The following is a 27,218-nucleotide window of genomic DNA, read 5'->3' on the forward strand; positions in this document are numbered from 1 at the left end:
TGAGTGTGGCAGAAATACACTCAAGAAAATCATTTAGGAGCTTTGTTCATCTATCCATTTGCTTATCAATCTCAAATCTTAATGTCCACGGTTTGCTTTCATACAGTTTTTATTTTTTATTTAATAGATTACATTTACTCCATGCAACTAAGCCTTGCATATAATAGATTCTGATTTCTTAAGTAGAAACCTCCCAAGGGTCAAGACCAAGGCAAAGCTCTGGAGTAATACCTCCGGCAGGCTGAACAGTACAGGCTCCCAAGCTGCCTTCAAATGTACACCAAAACATCCACGCTGATCTGCTTAGCCATCCTGCCCCTCAACCCCCTAATGAACGAGGGCAAAAGAGCTCTTGGGCTTAGCCTCTCCCCCTTACCATAACTTAACAAGATGTCCCCCTGCTCCCCGGCTCTCTCTCACACACACATACACAAATGTACGACCAGGCATAAAGACACACACCTCCCAAACCACTAACCCTCAGACCAATCTGTCTGTGGCACTAAAGTATTATTAGACTTACACACTCTCAAAGGGGAAACAGTGAGTGCCGAGAGCTGGAAGATGAGATATGCTACAGGGGCTACTAGTTCCATTAAAATGGCATTCACTGGGGCCTTTGTTATCATCGGCCCTGACGCGTTCAGGATGTAGTGGGGTTTGCTGATCCATGACCATCTCATCTATCTTTTAGGATTTAAAGGAAGTTGGTGTGAAATTGACATCGATGAGTGTGGTTCAAATCCCTGCCAAAATCAGGCTGACTGTGTGGACCAGGTCAATGGTTACAGGTAAAAAGTGTTACACTAGCTGTTCATTTCTTTGGAGAGAAGAAAAGTCAGGATTTGTCATTATGAAGCCTGAACTTGAGTAAATACAGAGTGTCAGAAAGTGTCTCTTTTCACATACTGTGTATATATATATATATATATATATATTATACTCTAATTTTCAAAGCAAGTTACCCTGTGCTAAGATTTGTTTTCATGTTGAAATTAGGTCATGTTATGAGTCCCAGATGTTTCTGCCTTAATTATTCCAGTCATTTATTTCACATTCAAGCTTTGGGTTTATTTAATCAATATTCAGATATTTTGCCGTACAGTATGGGCAATCAGGCTAACTATGATGTGTAATTAATATCAGTAAATTCCTATAGATTTTTCTCACTCTGTGCGTGGGCCTGTAAGAAATATAGATCTTCTATTTTCCATCTGAGACGAAATGTCAATATCAATGATTTTTCTTTACCAGGTGTGAATGTATGGAGGGATTTTCTGGCCTTCGCTGTGAGGAAGACATCAATGAGTGTGCCTCCAGCCCATGCAGCAGTGCTGGCATCTGTCAGGACCTTGTGAACAAGTAAGCATGAATATGTTTTATGTATTTAATCATTTATTTGTATTCATTCCTTTTTGCTTCAGCTTCGCACCCAATCTGTGTTTTTACGGTGGAGGTCTGAAGATTGCTTATATCAGTAAAGGCCAGGCGCAATTAATTTCACGAGTGTGCTTTGAGAGGCGAACAAACAGAACCGTTCTCCAAAGAAAACAAACAAGGTTGTGGTGCTCTTCTTTAAAGTGTTCCACTTTATATAACAAGCCTGTCTTCATCCTTGACACACATAAGCTTCCCTTCTGAAGACAGAGAGCAAATTCAGCAGGAACACATCATGTATCTAGATTGGGCTTTACTCCAACGGCGCTTCTCTCTGCTGTGCTTAATGGGAGCCCCGGGGCTTCCAGGTTTAGTCGGACAGATGGGTAGAGAAGTCCCAGGGCCAATTTGAGTCCTAAATGGTTTGTCTCCAGTTTGTCTCCCGTCATGACTTCGTTCCCATGTGACCCGGCCCTGATCAGAGCACTCCCCTGGCTGCACGGTCCAGGGAGTTCACATCAGGTGTGTTTTAACGCACGCCCCCGTCTCCATCTTCATCTCCCCGGCCCAACGAGCAAAGCAAGTCGGCCTGTATCGAGTCACACTCTGCAGTACGCCCCTTGCTGTTTTATGTTTACAACCCCTAACTCATGAGATAATTTGAGCCCGACTATATGAGAGTGCAGCAGAGCCGCTGTGACTTGTTGTAGTGGTGCTAAGACCACTCCAGCCTTTAAAGGTTTCCTATCAGGCGGTTCTTATGTGCTACATAACAAGACAAGAGAACGCCGTTTAGCATAATGCAGAAATCTGATAAAACATAATTGGTTTACTGATGAATTTATCTAATGAAAATGTGGTTTAGATTCTTGCTCAGAAGTATCTAATTGCATCATTTGGTATTACTTTACTGTCGGACGCAATAACCGTCTCCTCTGAGATGTGTGGTCAGGTGAAAGCAGATCCAGAGAGGGATGTGAATTGAATAAACCATATCATTGGACAGATTGAGCTCCTCACTTTAGCAATAAGTCAACCCGTATAATTTAAATCAAGTCCCACACTGGGGAAAAAGCTGTTGCATTGTTTATTTTTACTGCGAGCATCTGCTGGTCAATTCAGAAAATCTTGATGTGTGGGTTTAGGACAGACACTTGTGCTGTTTTAAAGTTTTTTAATTGTTTTAAAGTTACTTTTCAGAACGAAACATTAAAGCACCCTTGCCGTCTGACATGTCGGTCTCTGCAGGATTTCACCTCATTCCTTACTCATTCAGTGTTATCACATCCTCCTTAGGTTCCAGTGCATTTGCCCTCCTGGTTATTTTGGAACGCTGTGTGACCTGGATGTGAACGAGTGTGAAGTTTCACCTTGCCTACACGAGGGCACCTGTATCAACACGCCTGGGGGCTTCAAGTGTGTCTGCCGGCCTGGATACACAGGTAGCTGTTTTGCCCTTAGGTGACATGAAGATCAATATGAGAGTCTAAAAAGCTTATCATGATGACTGCTGTGACTGGCTGCTTTTGAGTCATCTCTGACACAGATCAGGCTTAGTGGGAGAAAAAAAAAACAAAAAAAAAGATTCACAATGACTGCTTTTAATTAGCCTGCAAGACACAGTGGCTGCTTTTGAGTAAAAATAACAAGAGATAAATTTATGTCACCGGTTTTATCTGATAAGAATGCCTCTTTCTTGGCTTTAATTCATTTCATCAACCCTTTCATTCTCAAAACGCTATTGTTGTTTGAACATATATATATATATATATATATATATACACACACATACACATTTTTGTGTGTGTGTGTGCTCACTATCTAAAGCTGATCCCTGTCAGGTACTGGGAAGATTAATTTCATTTGTCTTCCACACTGTATCATCAATTTATCCTTCCCCAGTTGAGAGAGGGGGGAAATCTCGGAGGTATTGCGACTCTGGAGAGCAGAACCTGACACGCATGGCCCAATTCCCACAGATGCAGCTTTTATTATTAGGCCTACACACGGCATAGTACAAGTCATTACTTTTTCTGTTGCTCTAAGCTCATCTGAGGAAACAGGGTTCCCCAAGAGAGCTAACGGCCACAGGATGCAGTCCGGATCGTCTCCAACCAACCAGAACTCGTACATAACCCTTTGCAAATCAAACCTGGGTTGATGGTAGTTCCCTCTCTGTTCCTTTTTAATGTGTCTTCTAATGAAATCCACCTTCTTTGAACAACTTTAAATTTTTTTTAGAATTAGCTGTCTTTGCTTTTATGCTTTTAGGTGACATCTTCTCTATGACTGAAACACTTGTGTCACTTGATGGTATTATATTATTTGCTTTAGCCATCAGGGAAGTCGAGGGGTACTTTTTAATTTTTCCTCTTAGTTTTCTTATTGCATATCAAACGCCAAAGTTAATTTTCACTATAACAGTTGAGGCTCCTTACTGATAAATCAGTCTGGATCTATATCTATTCACTTGTGAAATGATTAAGCTGTGATGACACTTTATTTCCACCTACATTACCAACTATATTGAATTTTTATGCGCGCATCTGTCTTTGTGGGGGTTTTAATAAATGTGGTTTCAGATTGTTTTTGCAAAGGCATTCACAGACATTTTCTCAAGACCCTTAGCTTCTCGTTTTTCAAACAAATGAACATTTTTGAAGGCTTTTTTTTAGACACCTAACAAGTGGGCTAAGGGTAATAATTGAAGCAGGAAAGTCTGAAGATCCCATCTTTCATATTTATGTCCTTTTTTTTAAATCATCATTTTCTATCCCTCGAAAAGTCTGTATGACCCAGGTTATAGGAAGGTTGTTTTTATTATCACCAATGCTCCTCACTTCTAACAGTCATTCGTCATCATGTTTCACTTCTTCAATTAGTCTTTAGTTTCCAGCCTAATTACATATGACCATGCTTTAATTTTAAAAACATTTTGTTCTTTGACAACAAAGCACACTTTGACAGGTCTGGCAGCTGACAGATTATTATTTAGGTCATGTGGCTTAAAAGGCTCTGCAGTCCCTGTATTATATGACTCAACTGTACGTACTGTAGGTGCTGTGTTGTGTTTGGAGGTGATAAGTCACCGCAGTGACATGATTAATGGCTGATCTTGTTTATATAAATCACAGTTTAAGCAGAGGATCCGTCACCTTATGTTTTCTCTTCTTCACCCATCATTAGTGAGCATGTTCCCTTGAGTGATTGTGCAGTGCAATCAGCACATTGTTGCAGTTTCCTCAGTCAGCACTTTGTTGGATGATGATGTTCCAGCCCTTTGCAGTGTTTTTTATTTTTTTTTTTGTTGTTGTCGAGGCTTCAGTAAATTCAATCTTTTGCTGGGTGAACTTGTTACAGGAAATGTGGTCGCTAAGACTGTCTTTGGCACTGTGTGTCTGCACCGGAGATGTAATCTACTTTTCATACTCTTACAGACACTTCAGCTGCTTGTTCAAACATCTCCTTTGAATCTATTAATTGCTAACATTATAGACCAGTGGATAAAAAAACGAGTTTTTACCACCTCAAGGCAGCAACTACACATATGTGGAATAAAAAGTTTGCTTTATCTCCGAGGAAACGGGTGGATAAGTGAAAAATGTGTCCAGCAAGCACTCTGCATAATTTGATTCAGTAACATTGTTTTGTCATATGAGCAATAAATACATTATTTGCTGAAAGCATATTGTATTGAATGCTTGAGAATATAGTGGAGCGGCTTTATTCAAAGTAGTCATTTATTCTCAAGATGAGATTAAATGAGTTTATTGTTTGAGCAAACGTGCAAATATTGCACTATTTCCATTCATTTTGATTATTTATAAAAACCCACTTTGAGTCCACAATGCTTAAAAATCTCTATTGTGGTTAATTACTTCATAATAATCTGATATCTGGCTCTTTTAAACAGATGTATTAATGCAAGCGATATCCATCCACACTGTTTATGTTGGTAAGCTAGAACGTGTTTGGCTCTCACAAGATATATATATATATATATATATATATATATATATATATATATATATTTATATATATTTATGTACTAGCCCATGGCCATTTTGAAATATGCCTTAACTAATGCAAATTATGTATCGGCTACCTTTACGCGTTTGAACATCGCAGACGGGCAAGTTTTATTGATGTGCATAAAATAGCTGGATGCATGCAATAGCAAATATGCTGTGTTTGACTCTGAATGACTCTGGCCTCATTATACTAAATAATATCGGTTTATTTAAATGAGGATTATGATTATTTTTTTATTTCTTTTTAGATGTTTAAAGACTCTTGTTGATCAATCTGCAGAATTAGCATGAAATATTGTAATTCACTCATAGCTATAGCCTTGTAGTCTAGTGTTTAATTCAATGTGAAATACCAGCCTTAGTATTTTACTAAATAAGTATTTAACTTTGATGGTGTCTTTCACTGTAATCACTATACAGATGATATGAAACAGCAGTGTCATAATATGCAGGAACTTGTGTAAATAAGGGTTCGAAACTCCATTTCCCTCCCTCACTTTGTTTCACTTACTGCGTACTCCATTTCTTCCTCTTTTACATCACAGTAATGCAGTATAATTACTTTGTTGTAACCAAACTTTTTAAAACCGAGTAGGAAAAGTACAAGAAGTTGTTTTTTCTAAGCTTTGTAATCAGAAATTGAATTTTCTGCTCGCCGCAAGAATTTCCTTTTTTGCCAAATTAAGCGACTGTATAAAGAAAGGAGTGGTTTCACACTCCGAAACGAGAGAAAAAGATAGATTCTGTGTACAGTGGAGACGGTTTGTTCTATGTGTGGTTTTTTTCTGTGTTGATAAAACACAGGAGGCAATAAATAATCTCTTGCTCCTGTTTGTTTTCGTCTGTCTCAGCCTGCAGATGAAAAGCTAACCAGGTGATTAACGATGGGTCAGTCGTCATTTTTCTTCTCTCGATTACTTTTACTCTGCGAGAGATTTTAGGGATAGTTTATAATCGTAACGCTACAGCAGAAGAACAGCAATTCAAAAATCCCTGCTTCGACATCCATCCATTCTTTTTTTCTTTAGAGAGAATAAATGAACTTTTGTGGTTCCCCTGTTAGCCGTATTAGCTCTAATTTAGAATAAGATGAACACCATCCATGCATTCCAAAGCATGTTTTCTGATTCAGAAGAGGTAGGCAGACAAATTTTGACCCTATTTGTTTTGTGGTATTTTTTTTCTAACAGCTTGAACTCTCTCTTCCCTTTCATTTCATCTTTTATATCATTAATCTTTGTTTATGTAGTGTTATTTTTGGAAGGGGGGTTGTACTACCTGCATAAATAATGAAAATTAGCAGCACACTGACTTAAACTCGGTAAATATTCAGACCTATCTTGAAGGTGTGGAAGGTTTTTGCATTTTTAGACAACTGTAGTCACAGCTGTGAGGATATACAACGCTCACAAAATGTGACAACTTTCCCATTACTTCATGGCTGCACCTCATTGAGTTCACTTGGGGCACTTTTGTTGCAGTAAACAAATCACCCAAATAACAAAAACACATTTCTACTCTTTGCTGTACTGGTACATAACCAGGCAGAGAGCTTTCGTTTTATTTGCTCTGATTTAGTGTCGTCCACTTGTAAGATTTCAGTCTCCATCCCATCATTAGATCATGGAATTTCATTTATGCTGCTCACAGAAGTGAAAATACACAAACAGTAAAAAAAAAAAAAAAAAAACCTCACTTTTATCATAGGTGAGCACATCTATATCACACCGGAGGTAAATCTGATGAGGACTTACTGGTGCGTTCCATGTTTTAAACCAAAGTATGCTGTTCTGAAAAAGAAGTGTTCATCACAAGCTCCCCTGACATCCCTCCACTATTGCCACACCCAACCAGCACAAACACAAACTATAATTGATTTGCATACCACAAGAAAATTGTTGCTGCGCCAAACCCCAGTCATGATGCAAAGGCTTGAAATGTTTGCATCAGCAGTTGGAGAAATCAAGTCATTAAAAGGCGTAGTCCAGCTCATTGTGGGCCAGTGTCCGTTTCTTTCACCAATAATGCTTGTAAATTCATTCTAACACACACGCACGCAAGCATACACATGCAATATCAATGGGTACAAGTACAAGAGGCACAGATTTGCTAAGAAAAATCTCAAACAACACTGTTAAGAGAAGGGTGAATGCCCTCCTCTGTGTGTTTAAAAAAATAAATAAATAAATAATAATAAAAATGTATTTAATTTCAAAAGTGGTATTAAGTGCATTTCTACCTTGGTCTTTCTTGCCACATTGTGGAGCGCAATCTGTTTTTAAGTCCAAATTTCAAAAGAAAAATCCCACTCCATATGTGTTTGTCACAGGGTGCGTCGGGTAAATCCAGACAGCTTCCATGTTTGGAAAACCCTAAAGAAGATTTACTCTATTTGTTGAAGCACGGCGTGTGTTCTTTTTTTACAGTGAATCCTTTGAACTGCCCCTATGCATCAGTACAGTCATCCTGTAAACCTGAATGTATTCTGAACCACTCTGCTGCTGGATGAAGTCCTTCAGATATGGGAGTATGAATTTTTTTTTAAAAAATCCAAAGCTGCTGTACAGTGTAATGCGAGATTCATACCCGTTACCTGGCTAGTTGGTCAACTACCAAAGGCCTCGCCAGGGAAAGTGTGGAAAAAGAGGTGTCCTTGTTGATATCCTTGTTTAACTTGCCTGCTCGCTGCTGCTGCAAGAGGAATATTTTAGATGGTCCCTTCCTCTGAGCTACTACCCACAGCTCTGAAATAGATTCAAGTTGTTTTTTTCTCTCTCTTAATAGTTGTGTCTCTTGCTGCTCTTTTTCTTCTCTTCTCTTTTTGCTCGGATTTCACATTTCTTTTTTGGTTTTTTTTGACAGGGATTGTAAGAGGAAAGGTTTGAAAAGCAGCTACTCATTTATTGGACACTGGCATGTCAAACATTTGATAGGCAAATGAACCGAGGTTGACATGACACGACGGTCTTACATCGATGCTGTGATCACAGTTTGTTTTGTCCGTGAGATTGAAACAAACCCCCACCCTATCCCCTGATTGCACTCAGACAACAGCTACTGCACAAAATAGGTTGAAACTGCAGCTTTAACCCCCGTAAACATGTGCTTTAAAATGGTGTCGGCCCTCCGTTCTGACTTGATCCTCTTAAAAGTATAGTGAATTTCTGTTTTGTTGACATCAAGAACATTTTTCTGCCCAAATCTTTTAACTGATTTTCTATTTTTTTTTTGTTGTTGTTTTTAAAAAAGCTGAATCTTTATGACTTCGAATTGCTTGTTTTATCAGACCAACAGACTAAAACCCAAAGACATTTACAGTCATCAAAAATGGATAAAAGCCAGAGATGCTTATACTAGAAACTAGAGCTAGGGAATACTTGGCATCTTTTCTTGTTCATTGGAGATTTTTTTTTGGTGTTCATTGAGGAACTCCAATCCAATCCAGTTGTAACATCTTTAAATTGCAAGTAATATTGACTGGGATGCCTGGAAATTAGCCATCATTGCCTCGTTACTTCTCACAAGATAATTATACATCTTCAATCTTAAAAGAAAAAAGCAGATGAACAGGAAAGTTACATCTGGATGTTTTATAAAAGAAAAATACATTATTTTCTTAAGTGCGCACAAGAAAATCTGTGTGCTACATTCGTCTGTCTTTTACCATGACTGACAGAGTAACAACTCCCCACCCAGATGCACCCCCGCACACCCAGACAGTGTGTGATACTTTAAAGTAGGTCACATGGCAAACGTGAACTCAATAAATATGTAATTCCTTCGATTAAAACTGCATGGGCAGAATTGAGAGCTTTTTGACTTTGGTCCCTCGAGAAGGCTCTAATTAGCAGAAATAAACAGAAACAAAGAAATAATAAGATGAGTTCAGTAGGAGCAAATCAATTGACAAACATCACAAAATCAGGAAATCTGAGTAAAGGATGTAGGAGAAATTTCCCAAAAAAAACAAAGATCTCTGGGGTCTGTAAGTATTCCCGTTGTTGAAGTTATGCCAGTTGTTTCAGCTCTACTTCAGATATTAGTTGACCGGAAAAACATTATCCTGCCTTTATCTCCGGTCCTACAGTATCTGTGCGTACATTCTGTATTTAACTGCCTCTTTTATCCGTGTCGTAAATGCTACCCGTTATCTAAATTTAAAAAAAAAATGTTCCCAGTTAAAGTGTAATGGAGCTTCAAAACTAGCTTCAACTTCTTTCAAGTGGTAATATTTCTGTTTCATGTTTTGACTTCGTTGCTTGTTGTATGGAAGCTGTAAAAAATCTTCTTTACCTTCTTTATAATAGCTGGCATATATTATGTGTCTCATAGAGAAGCGCTTTCATTAAAAACCTTAAAGGTACCGGTTGTTACAAATGGGGGCAAAACGTGAGCGAGATGTGAGTTGATATGAAAAGGCAGAGCTGCAGAACCCAGAAATCCTTCATTGCAATGCATGTGGCACGCTGATGTTTACCATTCCTGCTGGGCTGTGATCACTTTATATCAAAGGTTACTAAAGAGATCAGAGAGAAAAAACATGTCATGCTGGTAAAGGCAGCTTTATCTGGACAGTATGCTCACTGCTGGTAGGAGGCAGGATTTTGCTCTTTAAGGCTTTAGTCTTTTCACTAATTGAACAGCTTACATTTTCTGAACGGCTAAATGGTGGATTTTGTGGAAAGAGAGAAGAGGAAACTCAAACAACTCAAAGATCAATGATGAGCCTTTTCAGTAATTTTGATTTTGAGGCTGCACTATGTTTGATTTTCCACTTTTTACTTGTATGAGCAATACTTTTTGGCATCCGCCAGGTAGTTATCAGAGCTCCTATACTTTTATGTCAACTTCTGTCTGACACCAACTGTAGTATGACCAAAAATAAACTGCAAATATTCTTTCATAAATAAAGGGGAGGAGGATAGTTGATTGTGACGGGCCAGGTGTGTCAAATGCATTCAAATATTATACTGTGATTATGTAATGAAACAGTGATTATGTATGTAAATGTGATTATGTAATTGATTCCCGAAACCTTTATGTTCTACTCTTGCTTCTGACTCAGGGCTGAATTGGATGGATGTGACATCCTTTAGTGCAACAGAGGGACCTGGATGTGAAACACATCCTTCAGGTTGAAGATCTTGAAATATGGCTGTAAAAGCATTTATCTGTGGGAAAGAATGTAGAATCTTACAAATAGTCATTACATTACTCGCCTGCTCAATGTTTCCGTAGCGTAGTCGTCTCAGTCCGTAATAATTAGAAAAAAACGACTTTATCTCAGGCCAAGAGCATGAGCTGTGCTGTCTCCATGGGTGTTTTTTTGCTTGTTTGTTTAATTGTTTAAGTCTGAATGCAGTTAGAAAATTAAAGTGAGCTCAGACTCGAATAAGAATCCCATTCCACTAAATATAAATTCAGTTGTCTGTATCCCTGACTGCCCTACAGCTCTAGTATTAATATTTATGAATTTGTTTATCTTTGTTAACAGTTTAAATGCTAAATGTGTAACGTTTTACTGCAATATTCTTCATTTCTAGGGCCATGGTGTGAAGTTAACATCGATGAATGCGTTTCAAACCCTTGCCAAAATGGTGGAAGATGTATTGATGGACCTAATCGATATCACTGCTTGTGTCCTGAAGGCTTCATTGGGCTCCACTGTGAGTCCAACATTGATGAGTGCATGTCAGCACCTTGTCTTCATGGGAGGTACAGACTTTTCTCAATGGACGTAAGCAAGCAAATTGTGCACCATTTGAAAGGAATTATATTTAATTACACCTCATGCCAGCACGGAGTGAGGCTGCATATGCCACGTGTTGTAATGATGATGCACTTACGGCTTATCTTAGTGGTGTTTCAATTTTAATAATGGATTCAGCTGAAGGGGAGTTTCTACATTATTCAAAATATATTTCCCTCTAAGGATTCTCTGTAAACTTCACAATAAAATACCTGCATCAATAAGATATTTTTCAGTTAACTTTTTGCAGTAGCATAATTTTAATGAATCCATTCTAACCTCGTCTGTAATGGCCTTCTCAGATGTGAGGATGGAATATATGCATACGCCTGCCTTTGTGAACCTGGGTGGACCGGCAACAGATGTGAAACAAACATTGACGTGAGTGGAGCTTTGTTAATAAACCCACTGGGTGTTCTGGAGAAATGTCAGGAGAACTTTGTAGTCTTTGTATGGCCTTTGGTATCATTAACTCTATTGATTTTTGTACAAGATAAGTCAATCGTACTACCAGGATCATGTAAACACTGCACAAATACCTGATTAAAAGCAATTGCTTAGTCTAAAGCTTAATTGATTTAAAACCCCAGCTTCTTGCTGGACTCTGGAGATGAAACACCGAACTGCTTACATGGTCTCTGCGAGCGGTTTGTTGAAAGAATAAATAGATAATCAGATTTTTAACATTCAGCAACTCATTTTAAACTTATGTTTTGCCAGGCGTTAATATGTTAAATGCATGTTAAAGACAACTCGCCGTTGCCACATGTCTCCCTCATGTGATTGTTCTGGTGTCTTTTCATTTACAGGACTGTGCTTGCAGCCCCTGTTTGAATGGAGGCTCGTGTGTCGATCTAATTGATAAATACGCGTGCTTCTGCCAGGATGGTTACACAGGAAAGACGTGTGAAAATGATATAGATGTCTGCAATGAAGCTGCTTCTAATGTCTCACTGTGTTTCAACGGAGCCACCTGCCTTGACGGCGAAGGATCAAACTTCACATGCAGGTGAGTTTGTACATTGAGCTTGTGTCTGAACGGAAACATGGCGAATGAAGCACGCCATCCTGCTGATTGCTGTATTACATTTAAATGGTTATGACTCATCTAAAACGGCAACAACGACAAAAAGATAATAATCTAACAATTCCTAAATCCTCTTGGGAACTTGCGTAGCAATAGCAACATGCTTTGGATTTCTAAGGCCATTTCAATGGAGCTGGACTAAAAGAAATACTTAAATGTAATGTAAGTTGAAGTTTGCGTTTCTGGCTAAGTGCCTTATTATGAGCAGTATCCAGGGACTTGTTATGAGATTTCTTTCCGAGTGGGACCTGGGGGTGGTGGTGAGTCCTGCCACCATTTCTTAGGGATATCGAAACTGATTCTCCAATTTACTACCACAGTTTCCCTGAATGACGACATGAAAAGTTCAGTTCTCATTTTCCTCATGAGGCTTACTTTCAACTAAAACTCTGAAACTCACAAAGTATATCTGGTTATATGTTAAAATAGAGTAGGAAACGGAGTAATTTGAAATGGAAATCCTGCATTGTTACACCAAAATAGAACCGCCTCTTTGACTTAGTATGTATGACTAACATTAAGTTTGAACGCTGTCTCGGTGAGATTACTCTGAGCAGCATCCATTGGAATAAATTAAGAAAAAAAAATAGATTGATGGTTTGATTGGATGGTTTGCTTTCCCAAATGCGCTGCTGCCCTCTGCACTGTGCTGCTCTGGCTTGTCCCTCGGGTATCTTCTCGCGCTGCGATGTTGCAAATTTGTTTTTGAGTGCATGAGACCCATGCCTGGTGCACGAGTGGTTGGCAGCAATGGTTACAAGTTGCGACAGGCTTTGGATTCGTAGCAAGTACGTCCACTGTGGAACTTAGAGGAAATATCACCATCACACACTGAACGCTGCTAATGACGCGGTTGACATTTTGTTTTCCCAAGACGATGTAACAGTAGTCTAAACTTTCTGTCTCAGAGGATTTACTACTGCTTATCTACAGTAGCCATCAAGTTGATACTCGCCATCCTTTTTCTAGAAAGCTGTCAGTTTCAAAGACTGAAAGCCTCGGAAGGCGTTTTTTTTTTTTTACAAATTTGTAACGCTCGTAAAATGAAGAACAAGAAGCATGATTTAATTTGATGAAATTGACACTTCGGTGTAATTGAAATGTTTGTTTTCCAGCACATTTGTTTGTTCTGAGACTTTGAAGTAAGTAACATAAGTTTGGTTGGCCCTTGAAAAATATTCTTTGAACGACACAGCCAGATTAACATGAACCTTTCATTCTTGGAGTCTGTCAGTCTCTGTTTTCAATCAATTTTTTTTTTGCAGGAGCAGCAGCAACCCCATTTTAAATGCTGTTTAAAGTGGTGCCTCTCAACAAATTTGCTTACAACAAATATCATGTCTTTGAAGGGCTCTTAATTCTCAATGGGATTTATGGAAAGTGGGGAAGGGGATGAGATGTCTGTGATGGAGTGTTGTCCTGCATAAAGATCTTGAATGCTGCAGAGTTCCTCCACTTCCTCACTGCTTCAAAAAAGTGTCTTCCAGAAACTGGAAGCAGGTTTTTGTTTTTTTTTCCATGTTAAAGCTAAAAACCTTTTCCAACTTCATGTTTGCTGCAGCGGAATGAACCTCTGACTGCAGGATATTTTCACTCCATTCTCGCATGCTGAAAAGCCCTTCATCTACATTCTAATTTCTTTGTTATGCTGTAATCCTGGCAATGAGCGTAATGCAGGACCCCGTGTTTTCTATTTTTCAATGAAATGTGTTTTGTTTCTACTTTGTATCGTCCTTGCAACATAAACCAATGTGAACATTAGTTTGAGGGCGTGCGGTATTGGCTGTCAGCATTTTCCGCTTTAAACTCTCCGTCGTCTTGTTCCCCAGAAGAGTTTTAACTGTGGATGAAAAATGGACCGTACGGGGACCGTAGGAAGTTATCCAAAATTTGGGCAAATAGGCAATTCCCAGTGTTACTTATTCTGTCATAGAGGACATGTTATGATTGTCACCTGAACGATCAGCAGTTTCTGCTTTGGGATAATAAACATAAAGCCTGTGTTACCCTTCAGAAACGCATCATCCTCCGGAAGAAGATGGGCGCCTGTTCTTCTCTATCCGAGATTGAAAACTTCTGAACGCTTTCATGCTGCTCTCAGCAGCAATCCACTAATGTGATTGGATGGGTCTCTATAACAGAGATGGGAAGTTAAACAAGGCCAAAAGGACTTAATTTGTCTCTTTTTTTTCCCCATTTCCTGTCAGTCTACTTTGCGGTTTGTCGCAGCCTATGTCACCGTCTGTCAACGATTATATGCAGCATGTTCTGTTCCCTCCAAAACAGGTGAATGAAACGAGCAGGTGATGTGCGTTTGCCTTGAAGCATAATTTCAAAAGTTCGCTTCAAGTTCACATCACAGCTGAATGAAAACTCAGCTCCCATTATGTCAGACTTTAAAAATTCATTATCAGTCCACTTCTATTTCTTCTCAGACTTGATGGCGACCGACTCAAAGGGTCCCTCGTGTCCATTAGCGTTCCAGCACAGATCCATTTCATCTGTCCATAAGACCTTTCTGCAGTTCATTTTTGGGCCAATCCTTGTGTGACAAGTTGCAAATCTTTTTCCAGCGGTGCTGTACTTACACACGTTTTTTTTTGTTTTATTCTATTAATTGTTTATCCATAACAATTTATGCGGCAACAACATTTTCCCCCGGTTCGGTTAGATTAGGTGTTGAATTTACCTCGGTCGTGTTTCTTATTTTTCCACAAATTGTACTTTTTTCCAGGTGAGTTGCAATCCTGAAAGGCACACTTTTACTTTTTACAGTCTAGAAATGTTTATTTGTTGATGTATGTTTTTTTTATTTTTTTATTTATTGGGATAGTTTTACCCACGGTGATGATGATGCCCAATAATTATGTACAATAAGGTATTTAAGTTCTATAGGCTGCATCCATCCCGGTTATACAAATACCACCTTTCTCACCTAAAAATGATCAAATCCAGACATTTATTTTGTTTTGTTTTGAATTCAGAATCTGTGACTTAAAAAAAATCAACGTTTTGTTGAGCACCGTTGAACCGAATGCTGACGCGTCACCAGTGAACTGGTCGAATCTGTGTGTAGCCGACACCTTTTAAAGTTGAAATAGTTGTCAGGGTTACACAACTGTACTTGTTACCAATTAAAAATGCATCTTGTTTCATAATAATTGTGCTGTGGTACATCTGTGCTCTCATATCAGTCCTCCAGGTTGTTTGCAAGTGAATCATCACTTTTTAATTGCTCGCATGCTATCCCTCGAGTGATGAAGTGTTTCTGGATACAAGGTGTATGTAGAAAGACTGTGCCGATTTGACACAACAGCTCCCTGGGTGCCTCGCAGTTAATTACGTCGTCTAACCTTGTGGTGATGTGCTGCTACATGCTCTGTGTCATGATTTATATGACAATAAGTACCGCAACAGCAAATAGATTGCTGCTTTTTACAGTGCTATAAATTGATACAGTGGGCTTCAGAGTGTCTCAGCACGGATTTTATTTATTTATTTATTTTTACGATGCTCTCCTCATTTAAGGCTTGTTTGTGCATTTAGTATGATAAGGATGCAAAATATGTTGTGATTTACTGATAAATGAGTTTATTAGGGGAAGAGTTACTATACACACACATTTTGTAGCTAATGATGTCATCTAGTGTTTTACAGATCTGTAACAGACGATTGTGTAGTGTTGAACCGTTTTTTGTTTTTCTTGTTCCATTTCTAATCGAGAACAACTTTTGAACTTTTGTTTTTCCTGCCAACATCATCATCTCTTTGTTGATTCTGAATCACAAAAAGTTTTTTTTTTTTTTTTTTTTTTTTTTATTAGTTATTTTTTTTAGAAGCAAGCAGATTTTGATCATCTGTATCTTTTTTCCTTGAAACAAGAGGGCATCGTCAGGCTAGCAAAGAGGCTGAGTAAAGAGCTAAAGTATAAAAGCCTTCATGGGAAAATTACCTCCACTAGTCCTGAAATACAGACGGATGATTTATCTGCATGTTACGTGTTATACGTGCTGCACATCAATTGTGCACCTGCTCATGAAATGGCCTCAAAAACCACTCAATTCTCTCTGACGGTGGTCAGTCAGGAAGTCATGATTAAAACCCTTCGCCCATTTTTCCACATCATTCACATCAACCGTGCCGAACAGATCTTAGTTTATAAGACAAGTAAAATTACCACAAGCGGCTTTGTTTGCTTTACCCGGGATGAAATATATTTATGGTTTCTGTTTTGATCTTCTGCTGTCTTTCTTATTGTCTGGTATTTATCGAGTTTTCTGTTGAAATTTCCCACAGAGCACAAATACTCAAAGTGGGTTTGAGATGTCGCTGCAAATTAGGAGTCGGTTATAGGAATACTAATGAGTGAAAGTATGTTTGATAACTGGCAGGTCGTTATGTGTCCCTCTTTTTGCTAAAAAAAAAAAAAAAAAGATGCAATAATGAACATTTCTTTTTATGATTAATTGAACCCACTATAATAGTTCACTCTTAGTTAAATATGTGTGAGTTTGATTGCTCAATAGAACATAAAGTCATAGTTTTACAATGGAGTCCAAAAATAGTTGTTTTGTCGTCTGAATCCCAATTAACCTAACAACTGGAGTTCAAAGTGCAAAGATATTTGAAGATAAGTAATGAGAAATGAAGATGTGATAGCACTTAGCAACTGAAAATAAACTAGACTGACTAGAAAAGATAATAGTCTAAAGATAATCACACCAGACGGGATAAGAACACGTGCGAGTCCAGAGAGAAAGGTTTAAGTTGTGAACGCAGGCCAGTAGTAGAAATGAAGCCCCCTTTACAACTTTACAACCTTCGATATGAAATGTATGCTTCTCTGAAACATACCTATGTGGCTCTTTTGCGTAGTGTTAAGACAGGAGGTTGGCCACTCTTCACTTTACTGCCTACGTTACTAGTCCCTCTGCTATATTTTTCAAGAATCTAGCAAACAGATTTGATTCATGTTTAATGAATTACAAAGAAAAGACACAACTGACCAAAAAAAAAGCTGGTTTTGTTAAGTGATAACAAATGGAAGCATTTTATTTTTTTTTGGACAAAGCGTCTCAAACCCACAAGAAGGAAACGACAGCACTGTGACACGGACTCAAAGTTTTTCTCTTTAAGTGTGTTGTGTTTTTTTTTTTTAGCTGTCCACCGGGCTTTATGGGAGCTTTCTGTGAAGTGGATGTTAACGAATGTTGCTCAGCTCCCTGCCACAACAGTGCTGTTTGCCAAGATCTTATTAATAGCTACGTCTGCCACTGCAGGTCAGGTGAGTCACTCAGATGTCCTGTGATTTTTCTCGATTCATTTCGAACCGAGACAGGCAAAGCATTTTTGTTCCCCTCTTTGTGAGACCTGTCACGGGCAACGTTTGCAGCACATGAGCACAAATACTAAAACATAGCCTAGATGGCAAGACGCTTTTTGAAGTGAACAAGAGGGCTTCAGTCTTTTCCTGTGACCCAGATGTTGTAGAGTCGTAATTCTTGAAGATCACCTAAATTGGACTGGAAAGGGTCATGAAAGGTTACCTTAATGCTTGTATAGTTTACACTCCTTACAGTCGTTCAAAGGCTACATGCTGTCCTCCAGGGAAAAATTGGAGTCGTACTGTAAAAGAAGATAGAAAAAATTGACAGTGATTAAAGGATGGCACTGCCTCGGCTTATTAAAATGTATGTCGCATCTTACTCTTTAGTGAAAGCCTTTTCTTCTCCGTGTATGTGTGTGAACCCAAAAAGAAGCAAATCAATGTAAGAGAATCTGATTGATATTCACTTCAGAGGGTGGAAGTGAGAGAGCCAGGGCTCACGACGGCACTCTGTGGGCTTTTGTTCCTGGCAGGTTGGACAGGCCTTCACTGTGAGGATGACATTAATGAGTGCCTTCCACAGCCCTGCAACCAGGGGATATGCATCCAGAATGATCCAGGCTATGGCTACACCTGTTTCTGTCGTCCTGGATTTGTGGTGAGGCTCCCCCACCTTACCCCCATACCCTTTTTACTTTTTTTTTTTTTTTTCATGAACCTTTACCTTCTTGCACCCTCTACTCCGGAATCTAATCTTGGCAAAAAATAAGTGTGAAAAGTTTGAGTTCGCACTTTGAATGAACTAATTACAACATTATTTTGTTCTTTGATAGTTGAGAAAAATATGTTTGAATTAGTTAAAATAGGTATAATCTTCCATCATATGGTTCTTAATTTTAAAAAGCCTAAAAAAAATCTCATTCAATGCCCTTTGCGTACTTTGTGTTAACTTTGTATTCCATTTAGCATTTCAGTGCAGAGTTGAAAGGCTGTCTATGTTATGCTCGCAGGGGAGGAACTGTGAGCACAACTATGATGATTGCCTGCTGAATCCATGTCCAGAAGCATTTTCCTGTGTAGATGGCATCAACAAGGTCAGCTGTCTGCCTCCTGTAACGGATCCTATTCCCTTGACAACTGTAGTCAAGAACATCACTGGCGGCTACACACCCAGAGCGCCAACGCCAACACTCAGCCCGGCTCCGACAGCTGAGCTAACCACAGGTATGGACCCTGCTGTGCATTCATGGAGATGCTTCTAGTTATGGGAAGTAGCTATGTTGTCCAGGTATACTACTTTATGTCTCCTCCCAATTTCAGAGAGGAAGGTACTCTACATTTCTTTTACAGCTATACATAATTAGCAACTTTTCAGATTAATATTTTACAGAATTACAGTGGGAAATAAAAAAATAGATATAGTAATAACAATCAATGGTAATCCAAACATATTACATGTTTGAATTTTTTCCCTTTTTTTTTTCTTATTCCCCATTAATCGAGTAGCATCCCCTTATGTGTCATTATGTCATGACCCCTGCGGACCGCCGGGCTAAACTAACTGCACCTTTTTCACACAGCGTTCCAGCCAAATCCATTTTAGGGCACAACTGGTTCTGTACGGTAATTCAGACAGACTAGACTAAGGCAGCTCTGCACTGCACAAGAGTTTGCTGAAGCACAGCAAGCCGGTGTCACAAAAGCATCTGAGTTCAATTGTGTGTTTTACCATGCTCTTTCTTACACGCACACACACACAAACCAATTAGATTCTGTAATCTCTGTTGCTGTCTAAGAGGCATATAAGCTGCGCATCAACTTCAAGCTCCATTATGACCCTGTACATAAAACATAGATGAGCACCAAAGGCATATCAGTCTTGCCTTGAACCAGCTGTGTGAAAAGGGCTCGTCTCCAACACGCTATTTTTAGGGTTTAACATTTAACTTTTTCTATTACTTGAAGAGTGTTGGATGTATTCTAAGTGTATATTATATATCAAGTATATATCATATATATTTTATACCTATGTATTTTGATCTGTGTATTTACATTAGCCCAAAAGGTCCCCCCCCCCGTTTTTTTTTACAAATCATGTCATGTCATACATATATATATATATGTATATATATATATAGAGCTTTAAGATGTGCAACTAGTGAATCATTCCAGCCACCAAGCTCTAATGTGTATGGTAACATTAAAATGTTGAAATGTTCGAAGTGCTTTTAAGTTATTTTAGTTGGACTGTTTTGACCAGAGATTTCAACCCTGAAATGGCCAATGATAGAATTCCCAAAGCTACTGTAGCTGAAAAACCTGTAAGGGCAGTCAGCTTATCTTAACTATGGCTTAGCAACACAACAGGGCAATAGGTAATCTTACCTGCAGTTACGTCATTAGAATGAAACGGCGTAGCTTGAATTCCCAGGACTAAATTTGACTCGTTGAATTAAAGTCTAACGAATTTCCTTGACTGTGAACATGATTTCCATCCGAGTGCCATCACCTGTTGAAGACTGTTTATGCTCCGATAAGACTCACAGATTTACCATACAGTCTGAAATACACAAAACCTTGATGCTTGATGCACCATGCATCTGTTGTCCAAAATCAACTGTACGCCTCAGTTCTTAAAGATCTGCACTATCCCACTGTGTTATTGTTCTGATTGAAAGACTCTGAAAAACAGAAATTACATACACGTATTATCAACTATGGCAGTCAAATGCTTTTGCACACAATATTATTGCATGCATGTAGTATAAAAGTTTTGTTTTTTTTTACATTTAATGCGTCTGACCAATTATACTTGATGTGAATTTTTACCCACATATCCCATGCTTACAGAATGCCTTGGTCTGAATATCTTAATACTAGTGGAGGAGTGTTTGTAACTTTGTCATATTGCTCCTCTCTAAAATGAAATATCAATGATCTTCCTCCACCACTGGGCACATAGATGCTGCAGTTTCCTCATCCTCTTCAAATGCAGTTTAGCAAGCTGTGAAAGTCCTACTTCAAAGGCTGCATACATTTAAATGGGTTCAGATTTGCATCAAGATTCATTTCTAATCACATACATTTTCTACTTTTTTTTTTTTTTAATAATTTTTTATTTTACTATGATTCAGCTTCATTACAAGTAGTTCTTTCAAGAAATAACCTCATGGTCAATATGAATATTAATCATATCATTACAAAGTGCAAAACATGGAGCGATTAATGATGCCTGGATCCTCAATGATGCTGGCAATATATTAAGTTAGATGAACGCATCTCAGTCAAGTTATAGTTCCCATCGCCATACGAATAGTCTTATTAACATTGTATGATTTACAAGGGATACTAAATTACATGGACTGAGCAGCATTAAAGCAGTTCATTTGTAGTGATGATGGTCCCAGAGTCAAGTGCAAACCTCTCCTTTCTGTGTCCTTCCTACCAACATCTTTGCTGCACAAGCTTTGCCAGTTTTGGATGAGACTCCCACTGCAATTTCACTCCAAATGTTATTTCATAGAGCCTTTGGAAGATAGCCGGTGATGATGTATTAGCTTTAAATCTGAGATTGTCATAGTTTGTGCAGCTGTGGTAAAATTCTCTTTAAATCCGTCTTTGTGTTTTCTACTGAATTGCATTGTCTGTTTTTATTTGAAAACCGTGGTTTCAAAGGGTAATACGTCTGATCAGAATTTCAGGCCATATCCTTTAACACTCAAATGATAGACACGGAACACAATCTGTTATACATTATTGGTATTGGATTCAGTCATCTCTGTAAGAGGAGAAATTCGGAGTGCAGGACAGATTGTTACTCCATGACAGATGGGGTCTGCCTAGCTGTGAAACTGTTCACAGAACTGTAAAACAGACCTATTGAACACAGGCAAGCTTGAACCAATGCAGTACGACACTCTGAAAATCGGTGTGGGCCGAATGTAATGGAGTCCTCCACACTGCACCTGATCCAGCCTTCATCCAATTCACTGGTTTGGGAAGGGTTAAGTATACACACACAACTCTGTTAAAGAAAAGCAAACCCCAGCATCTAAACACCAAGCCTTCCCTTTACGCCTCTCCACATAATCAAAGTAAATAAGTTTTAAAGTAAGAGCACCCTGAAACTCATGAGTTTATCTAACTAGGTCATCATCTAAACACATGCAGTGCCCTTGGTGCTGCTTGAAATAGACTCAGACAGTGCTCCTTTAAACCTAAGACTGCTCCACAACCTCTGAAATATATATAACAAGTCACTGCAAATTCAGACATGGAGGGGGTGGTATATACGGTGCACTGACGGTATAAGATATATTTTTGTGTGAATGTTCTCACCTTTTTTTTTTTTTATTATAATTTTTTATGTGAAAACAAAATTCAGTGCAGTTTAGAGGCAAATAAGAAACCTTAAGGTTTTGTTTTGGGGTTTTTTTGTGTGTTTTCTGTGCTGCACATGTAGTGCTGAGCTCCACAATATTGAACTCCAGCTCCACATTTTGAAAGCTGATGAGAATCTAGAGAGGACGATTGTGGTGGAGGGAGGCTTACTGCTGCTCAGCCAGGATTTGGTTGACTTTGCTTGGAGTGATCACAGCTGCACATGTGCCGTTATCTTTTGCTGCCACGTGTAGAGGGAATAAAATGACCCCCATCATAGCTTTTCAAAATCAATTTGATGACTAAGAAGTTAGTATTTTTTTGACATTCAATATCTCTTGGGGCAGTCTCCTCATTGATAGTCATTTTAATAGCCAACAGTGTCAGTTTGTTTGGTGATTCGATGCATCTGTATTTTGATTTATTCTGTGACACAACATTGCCGACACAAAAGATTTTCGCAAGATATTCAGGTTCATGAATATTCATGAGAAAAGTCTAAATTTGCCATTTTAGTTGCAGTTTCTAGTGCTCCTGAGCAGTAACTGCTATGTCTCAGTCGCACAGTTAGTTTGAAGCCAGACAACAGAAAACAAATGCAATATGTAATAGTCCGACTCAAGATTTGAAAGAAAATATGTATTTGTTTCAGACTGGATCCTCTGTGTATGTCAGCATTACAGGGATATCCAACTAAATCTTTTCTAATAAGAGATATTTCTCTTCCAACTGTGTAAGTACAGAATGACCTTTTGTCTTCCTTTAGGGCTCTAAAATTGCAAAGGTCCAAGAATGGTTTCCAGCAGTATTTTATCTCTGTCTCGAGACAAGTTCAATCAGTCAGTCTATTACCTTACCCAATAAATCAGGAGCAAAGCAGGGCTCACATCTTGTCTTTTTTTTTTTTTTTTGTTAAATAAATGGGACATTAAGTCCATATTAATTACATCTCACCATCCAAAGTCTATCCTCCAATTAACTGGTCTTAAGTTCACATTTCTCCAAATATATTTTCCTGGTTGGCTGTCTTGTACTTTAACGCCCACAATCTGTGCCGCAACGTTGCACTCCACCTTTCTATGTTACATTAAATATGACTCATGTCAGTTTCCTCACCTCTTTCATGGTCATGTCTCAAGACTAGTCATAATTAAAACTGATGTGAAAGATTTATATCAAGACATATTCCCAGTAGATGACTTTCTGTCCTCTTAGAAACTACAGAAAGCTTTTGAACAGATTAGAATCGTGGCAAACTGCTTCATCAGCATTATGTTAACAGTAAAAAGAAACACTGATATGGCGCATAATGTGAGAAATTTTAAGATAAAGTTTATATTGCGTACATTTACAATTTAGATTTGGTATGAATAGTTACTTGAGGCGTGTGCATGAAAAATCTGGTACGAGAATGTAAGGTAATGATAAAAACAGGAGACCTTTGAAGGAGAGACTGAAGCTTACTGTTAATGAGGCATGATACTGCCTCCTGGCAGCGGCCTCAGAATGCATCAAAGACTACATCAGACTAAACAAGGCTTTAAAATTAATGAATAGCTCTGTCTCTGAGGGGTAATTTTCCATCATCAGCATTGGCAAACCCCATTGTCAGGAGTAAAGCTTAAGACAGCACAGCATTGTTGCTGTGTGCATTTATCCTCATTAATTCATAGGACACAGTAGGTCCGATCCTGATAAATCTCGCTTTTTGTTATCAGGGGTTTCTCCTCTGGGTATTGGTCATATTGCTCTCCAGAGAATATGGAGGCATTTAGGTTAGCTTGTTTACCAAATGCCTCGAGGAGCCCTGCTGTCAGATCAAAAGGAGTCTGGCACTTTAGAACGCAACATCTAACAAACATTGACACGTTCAAACTTCACAACTGCCTGATTAATCTTTGCAACAACTTTAAAGACACTTTTCTGATTTCTCTTGTGTAGTCTTTTTTTTTTTTCTAAGCTCGGAACAGACAAAGCATGAGACAGGTGCAGCCTGGAATGCCCTTCGATTTAACAGGCCCTGCCGTTTGACTTTTCTCCTACAAATTGCACTACTTCCCACAAATGAGAAATATATTGAGCATGAGTACCCCTAATGTTTGCCTCCAATTGCAGTCAGTCAGTCTTTTAAGTTTGTCTGCGTCAGTAACCCCAATAAGCTTGCGGGCAGTGGAAGTTTTTACTGAAATTCCCTGTAATTGCCCATTCTCATGGACTATATAAGCCACGTTATTCTACTATAAAAGGAGGCACACAATAAACTTGCAGGAATATGTTAGTTTCAGCCAAGATGTTTCTACTTCGCCTGATATAGTGCCATTTGCATGCCTCGCAGCTTTTTGGCAAAGATATTTACAGTATGCCTGTACAATGAGCCCTTTTTCTTATGCTTTCAAAATCTTCATTCACTCTTTTCTTTTGACTTTTTATCTTCGAATGATATGCTTTTCATGCATGTTTGCTTGATTATTTGATGGATGCTACATTCACATCTTATGCAGCAACATACTACTGAAATTCAACTGCACTGTAGCATAAAATCGGTAATTCCGATAAGGAGGCCTCGCCTTAGCAACTGCCACTGTCCCTCCTGAGGTGTTCTCAGCCACATTCTGGATTTTTAATTTTGAGTGTGCTTCTGTGCGTATCCCACCTGTGCGCTGATCTCTCTGTAAAGGAAACAAATGGGATGCTGAGTTCTTCTCTCAGGGATCAATAGAGAATCTCAGTGGACTTTACAGTAAAGATGCATAAGCTGTTGTCACTTATTTTTGTTCACCCTTTCACCTCATTTTAGCATTTTGTTGTTTTTTTTACTGTTTCCTAGATGCAAGCTACCTTCATTATTTTGGGAATTCATACCTTGAGTTTCAAGGTATCGACCTCAGCACACTCAACAACGTCACGGTGAGATTTCAAACAACAGCAACCCGAGGAACTCTCCTATATGTGGACCAAGGACCTGTTAATGGTGATTTCTTTTTCATGAAACTCTTCATCCTGGATGGAGTCCTGCAGGTAAAATTGTTATTTAGAATGATTATTTTTTTAATTTACGAATTTTGATTCTGTGCTCGACATTCACTAATTCAAAGTCACCAGATCAATAACTCCTAAATGAAACATTAAAGCACAAACAACACTTCTCTCCAGTGGTAAAAAGTAAGCCAATTTGTGACAAACTAATTTTCATTCAAATGAGTTTTCCTCTTTGCGGTACCGATAACATTCATCACTAGCAACCAGGAACATCAACACTGAAAAGAGCCAACGCCTCTTTTATTTCAAAGCTTGGTTAACAAAAATAGTTTTTAGTTGAATTCTACTTGTACAAAAAAAGAAAAAAAAACAACCATGACCCCGAAGCAGTTTTCTGTGTTATGTTTTAAACATACATTTGAGTTGGAAAAATGTTTGTCTATAAGTAGTTCTTAGAAATCCCAATTTTTCCCGAATCTCTGAGAAAATTCGAACTGGCAGCTCAGACTTTTAAAGAATCAAAATTGGGCCAAGAAGCAACGATTTTTGCCCTTGAAAGTCAGTGACTTTATAGGTTCTTTGTGTAGTAACATGACAAAACACAAATCACATATCTAATCAACCTCTCATATGTTTCAGTATGCCTTTTGCTGTAATGAAGATGAAGAGGTTACGCGGATGAGCACATTAATTCATGTCGCTGATGGCAAGGTTCACATCGTAAATATCAGGTGTGTATTTTTCAGTCCTGATTTAAACATGTAAAGCTTGCAGGTATGACCGTTCAGATCAGCGTTGTGGTCAGATCAGGAAAGGAAAGAAAAAATCTGATGCTGTACGAGTGAAAATGTTCTTTTAGATATGAATAAGTAACGGGCTCGATTCACAGCATTTCATTTACAGGACATCAAATCAGTTGCAGTGTGACGAGTTTCAGCTTCAAGCAAAAAATAACATTTTCTTTTTGGGGGGGGCATGTTCACAATGATAAGCTGCTTAAGTCTTTTCAAGATACAGATTTTCTTCAAATACTGTTGGCACCTCAGGTGCTATAATCTAGATCCCCCTTATCCACTCATTCCAACTGTAGCAGATTTGTTTTCAGGTGCGGCTTTTAAATAACTCTTGGGGAGAATTTATATTTTTATTACACGTGGACTTACATTTTAAAGAAGTGAAACGCGTGTCAGATTGTGCCAGTTAAGATGCATTAGTGATCACTGGCCATGTTTTATTGGCTGTTCTAAAGTCTTCATTTGCAGTTTTTCATTACGAAAAGATTAACAAGCAGGAGCTGAGCACAAAATCAATGTTTAAATGATTTAAAATGAGGCTGTGGCCCCTTTAGTTACATTGTTCGCATGCCCATGCACAGTTGAGCAGCCAGCTCTCTCTATTATATCCTGACATGTGAAAGAATGGGGTTTAAAAACGCAAAATTATTATGTGTAAGCTAGGAGCTGAAACAAAGGAGCCGACTTTCAACTCGTATCGAGTCAGTTTAGTCTGCAGATGTTTTAACATTGTTCAAACTTTGCTATGCAGGTTTCTTTTTTCTTTTTTTTCTAGGTATGAATTCAGTTAAACGGAATGAATGCAAAACAAAGTCATCTAAAGATGAAATTTCAAATAAAGGTGAAAACAATGAAGGTGATAATGAACTCTCTGTGCCAAGGGTAAGCAAATGATTTCCTGCTGAAACAATGCTGAGTGGGAAGGTTGCCTCGTGTTTTCTTGGCAGAAAGCTGCACTGCCCTGAATATGCACGGGGCCAATCAGGTTCAAGGGTCTGCAAAGCTCCACCCCTGTTTTCTTTTCTGCAAGAAAAATACGGCAGCGGTGTGAATCAATCATAATGTTCTACACCGACCCCCTGAGACGCTGCGAGAAAGAGAGCTGTCATAAATAGGGGGTTGGTTGTTTGGAAAAATGGTTTCTCGTGTCACAAAGCAAATTCTTTGTAATTGTCTGACGGCTGAGTCCGTCCATCTTTGTCTGATTTGACCCAGAGCTCCAACACCACAGCCATCCTCAACGTCACCGCCTAACTCATTATAGACTTTTAATATATCTTCCCGTCAAAGACGCTTTTCAATATGTTAAATAGAAACCCAGTGGGGCTGACTTCTCAAGGACAGTGAGCACAGTGCCCTCTGGCTGCTGGCCAGGCCGCTCTGGCAGACTGCTTCTAAATTAACCGCTTCTCCATGCTGGCTCTGGAGGAAGGACTTATGAAGCTCGGAGTTAGTGCCCCGAGTGTTTAGCCGGCATATGCAACAGCCTGCGAAG

General features: G+C 38.7%; 1 protein-coding gene across 1 annotated transcript in view; it reads left to right on the forward strand.

Annotated features, from left to right (window-relative positions):
- eys (eyes shut homolog) overlaps positions 1-27,218 on the forward strand; it is a 178,648-nt gene that overhangs the window by 78,910 nt on the left and 72,520 nt on the right. Inside the window, exons 25-35 of the mRNA XM_075477841.1 lie at positions 695-791; positions 1,255-1,362; positions 2,674-2,819; positions 10,952-11,123; positions 11,460-11,538; positions 11,967-12,166; positions 17,404-17,528; positions 18,104-18,228; positions 18,581-18,794; positions 24,778-24,968; positions 25,569-25,660. Of these exons, the coding sequence (XP_075333956.1) occupies positions 695-791; positions 1,255-1,362; positions 2,674-2,819; positions 10,952-11,123; positions 11,460-11,538; positions 11,967-12,166; positions 17,404-17,528; positions 18,104-18,228; positions 18,581-18,794; positions 24,778-24,968; positions 25,569-25,660 (1,549 nt within the window). The remainder of the gene's footprint in view (positions 1-694; positions 792-1,254; positions 1,363-2,673; positions 2,820-10,951; positions 11,124-11,459; positions 11,539-11,966; positions 12,167-17,403; positions 17,529-18,103; positions 18,229-18,580; positions 18,795-24,777; positions 24,969-25,568; positions 25,661-27,218) is intronic.

Source organism: Odontesthes bonariensis, chromosome 2 (genome assembly GCF_027942865.1).
Source record: "Odontesthes bonariensis isolate fOdoBon6 chromosome 2, fOdoBon6.hap1, whole genome shotgun sequence".
In the NCBI taxonomy this organism is placed as follows: Eukaryota; Metazoa; Chordata; class Actinopteri; order Atheriniformes; family Atherinopsidae; genus Odontesthes; species Odontesthes bonariensis.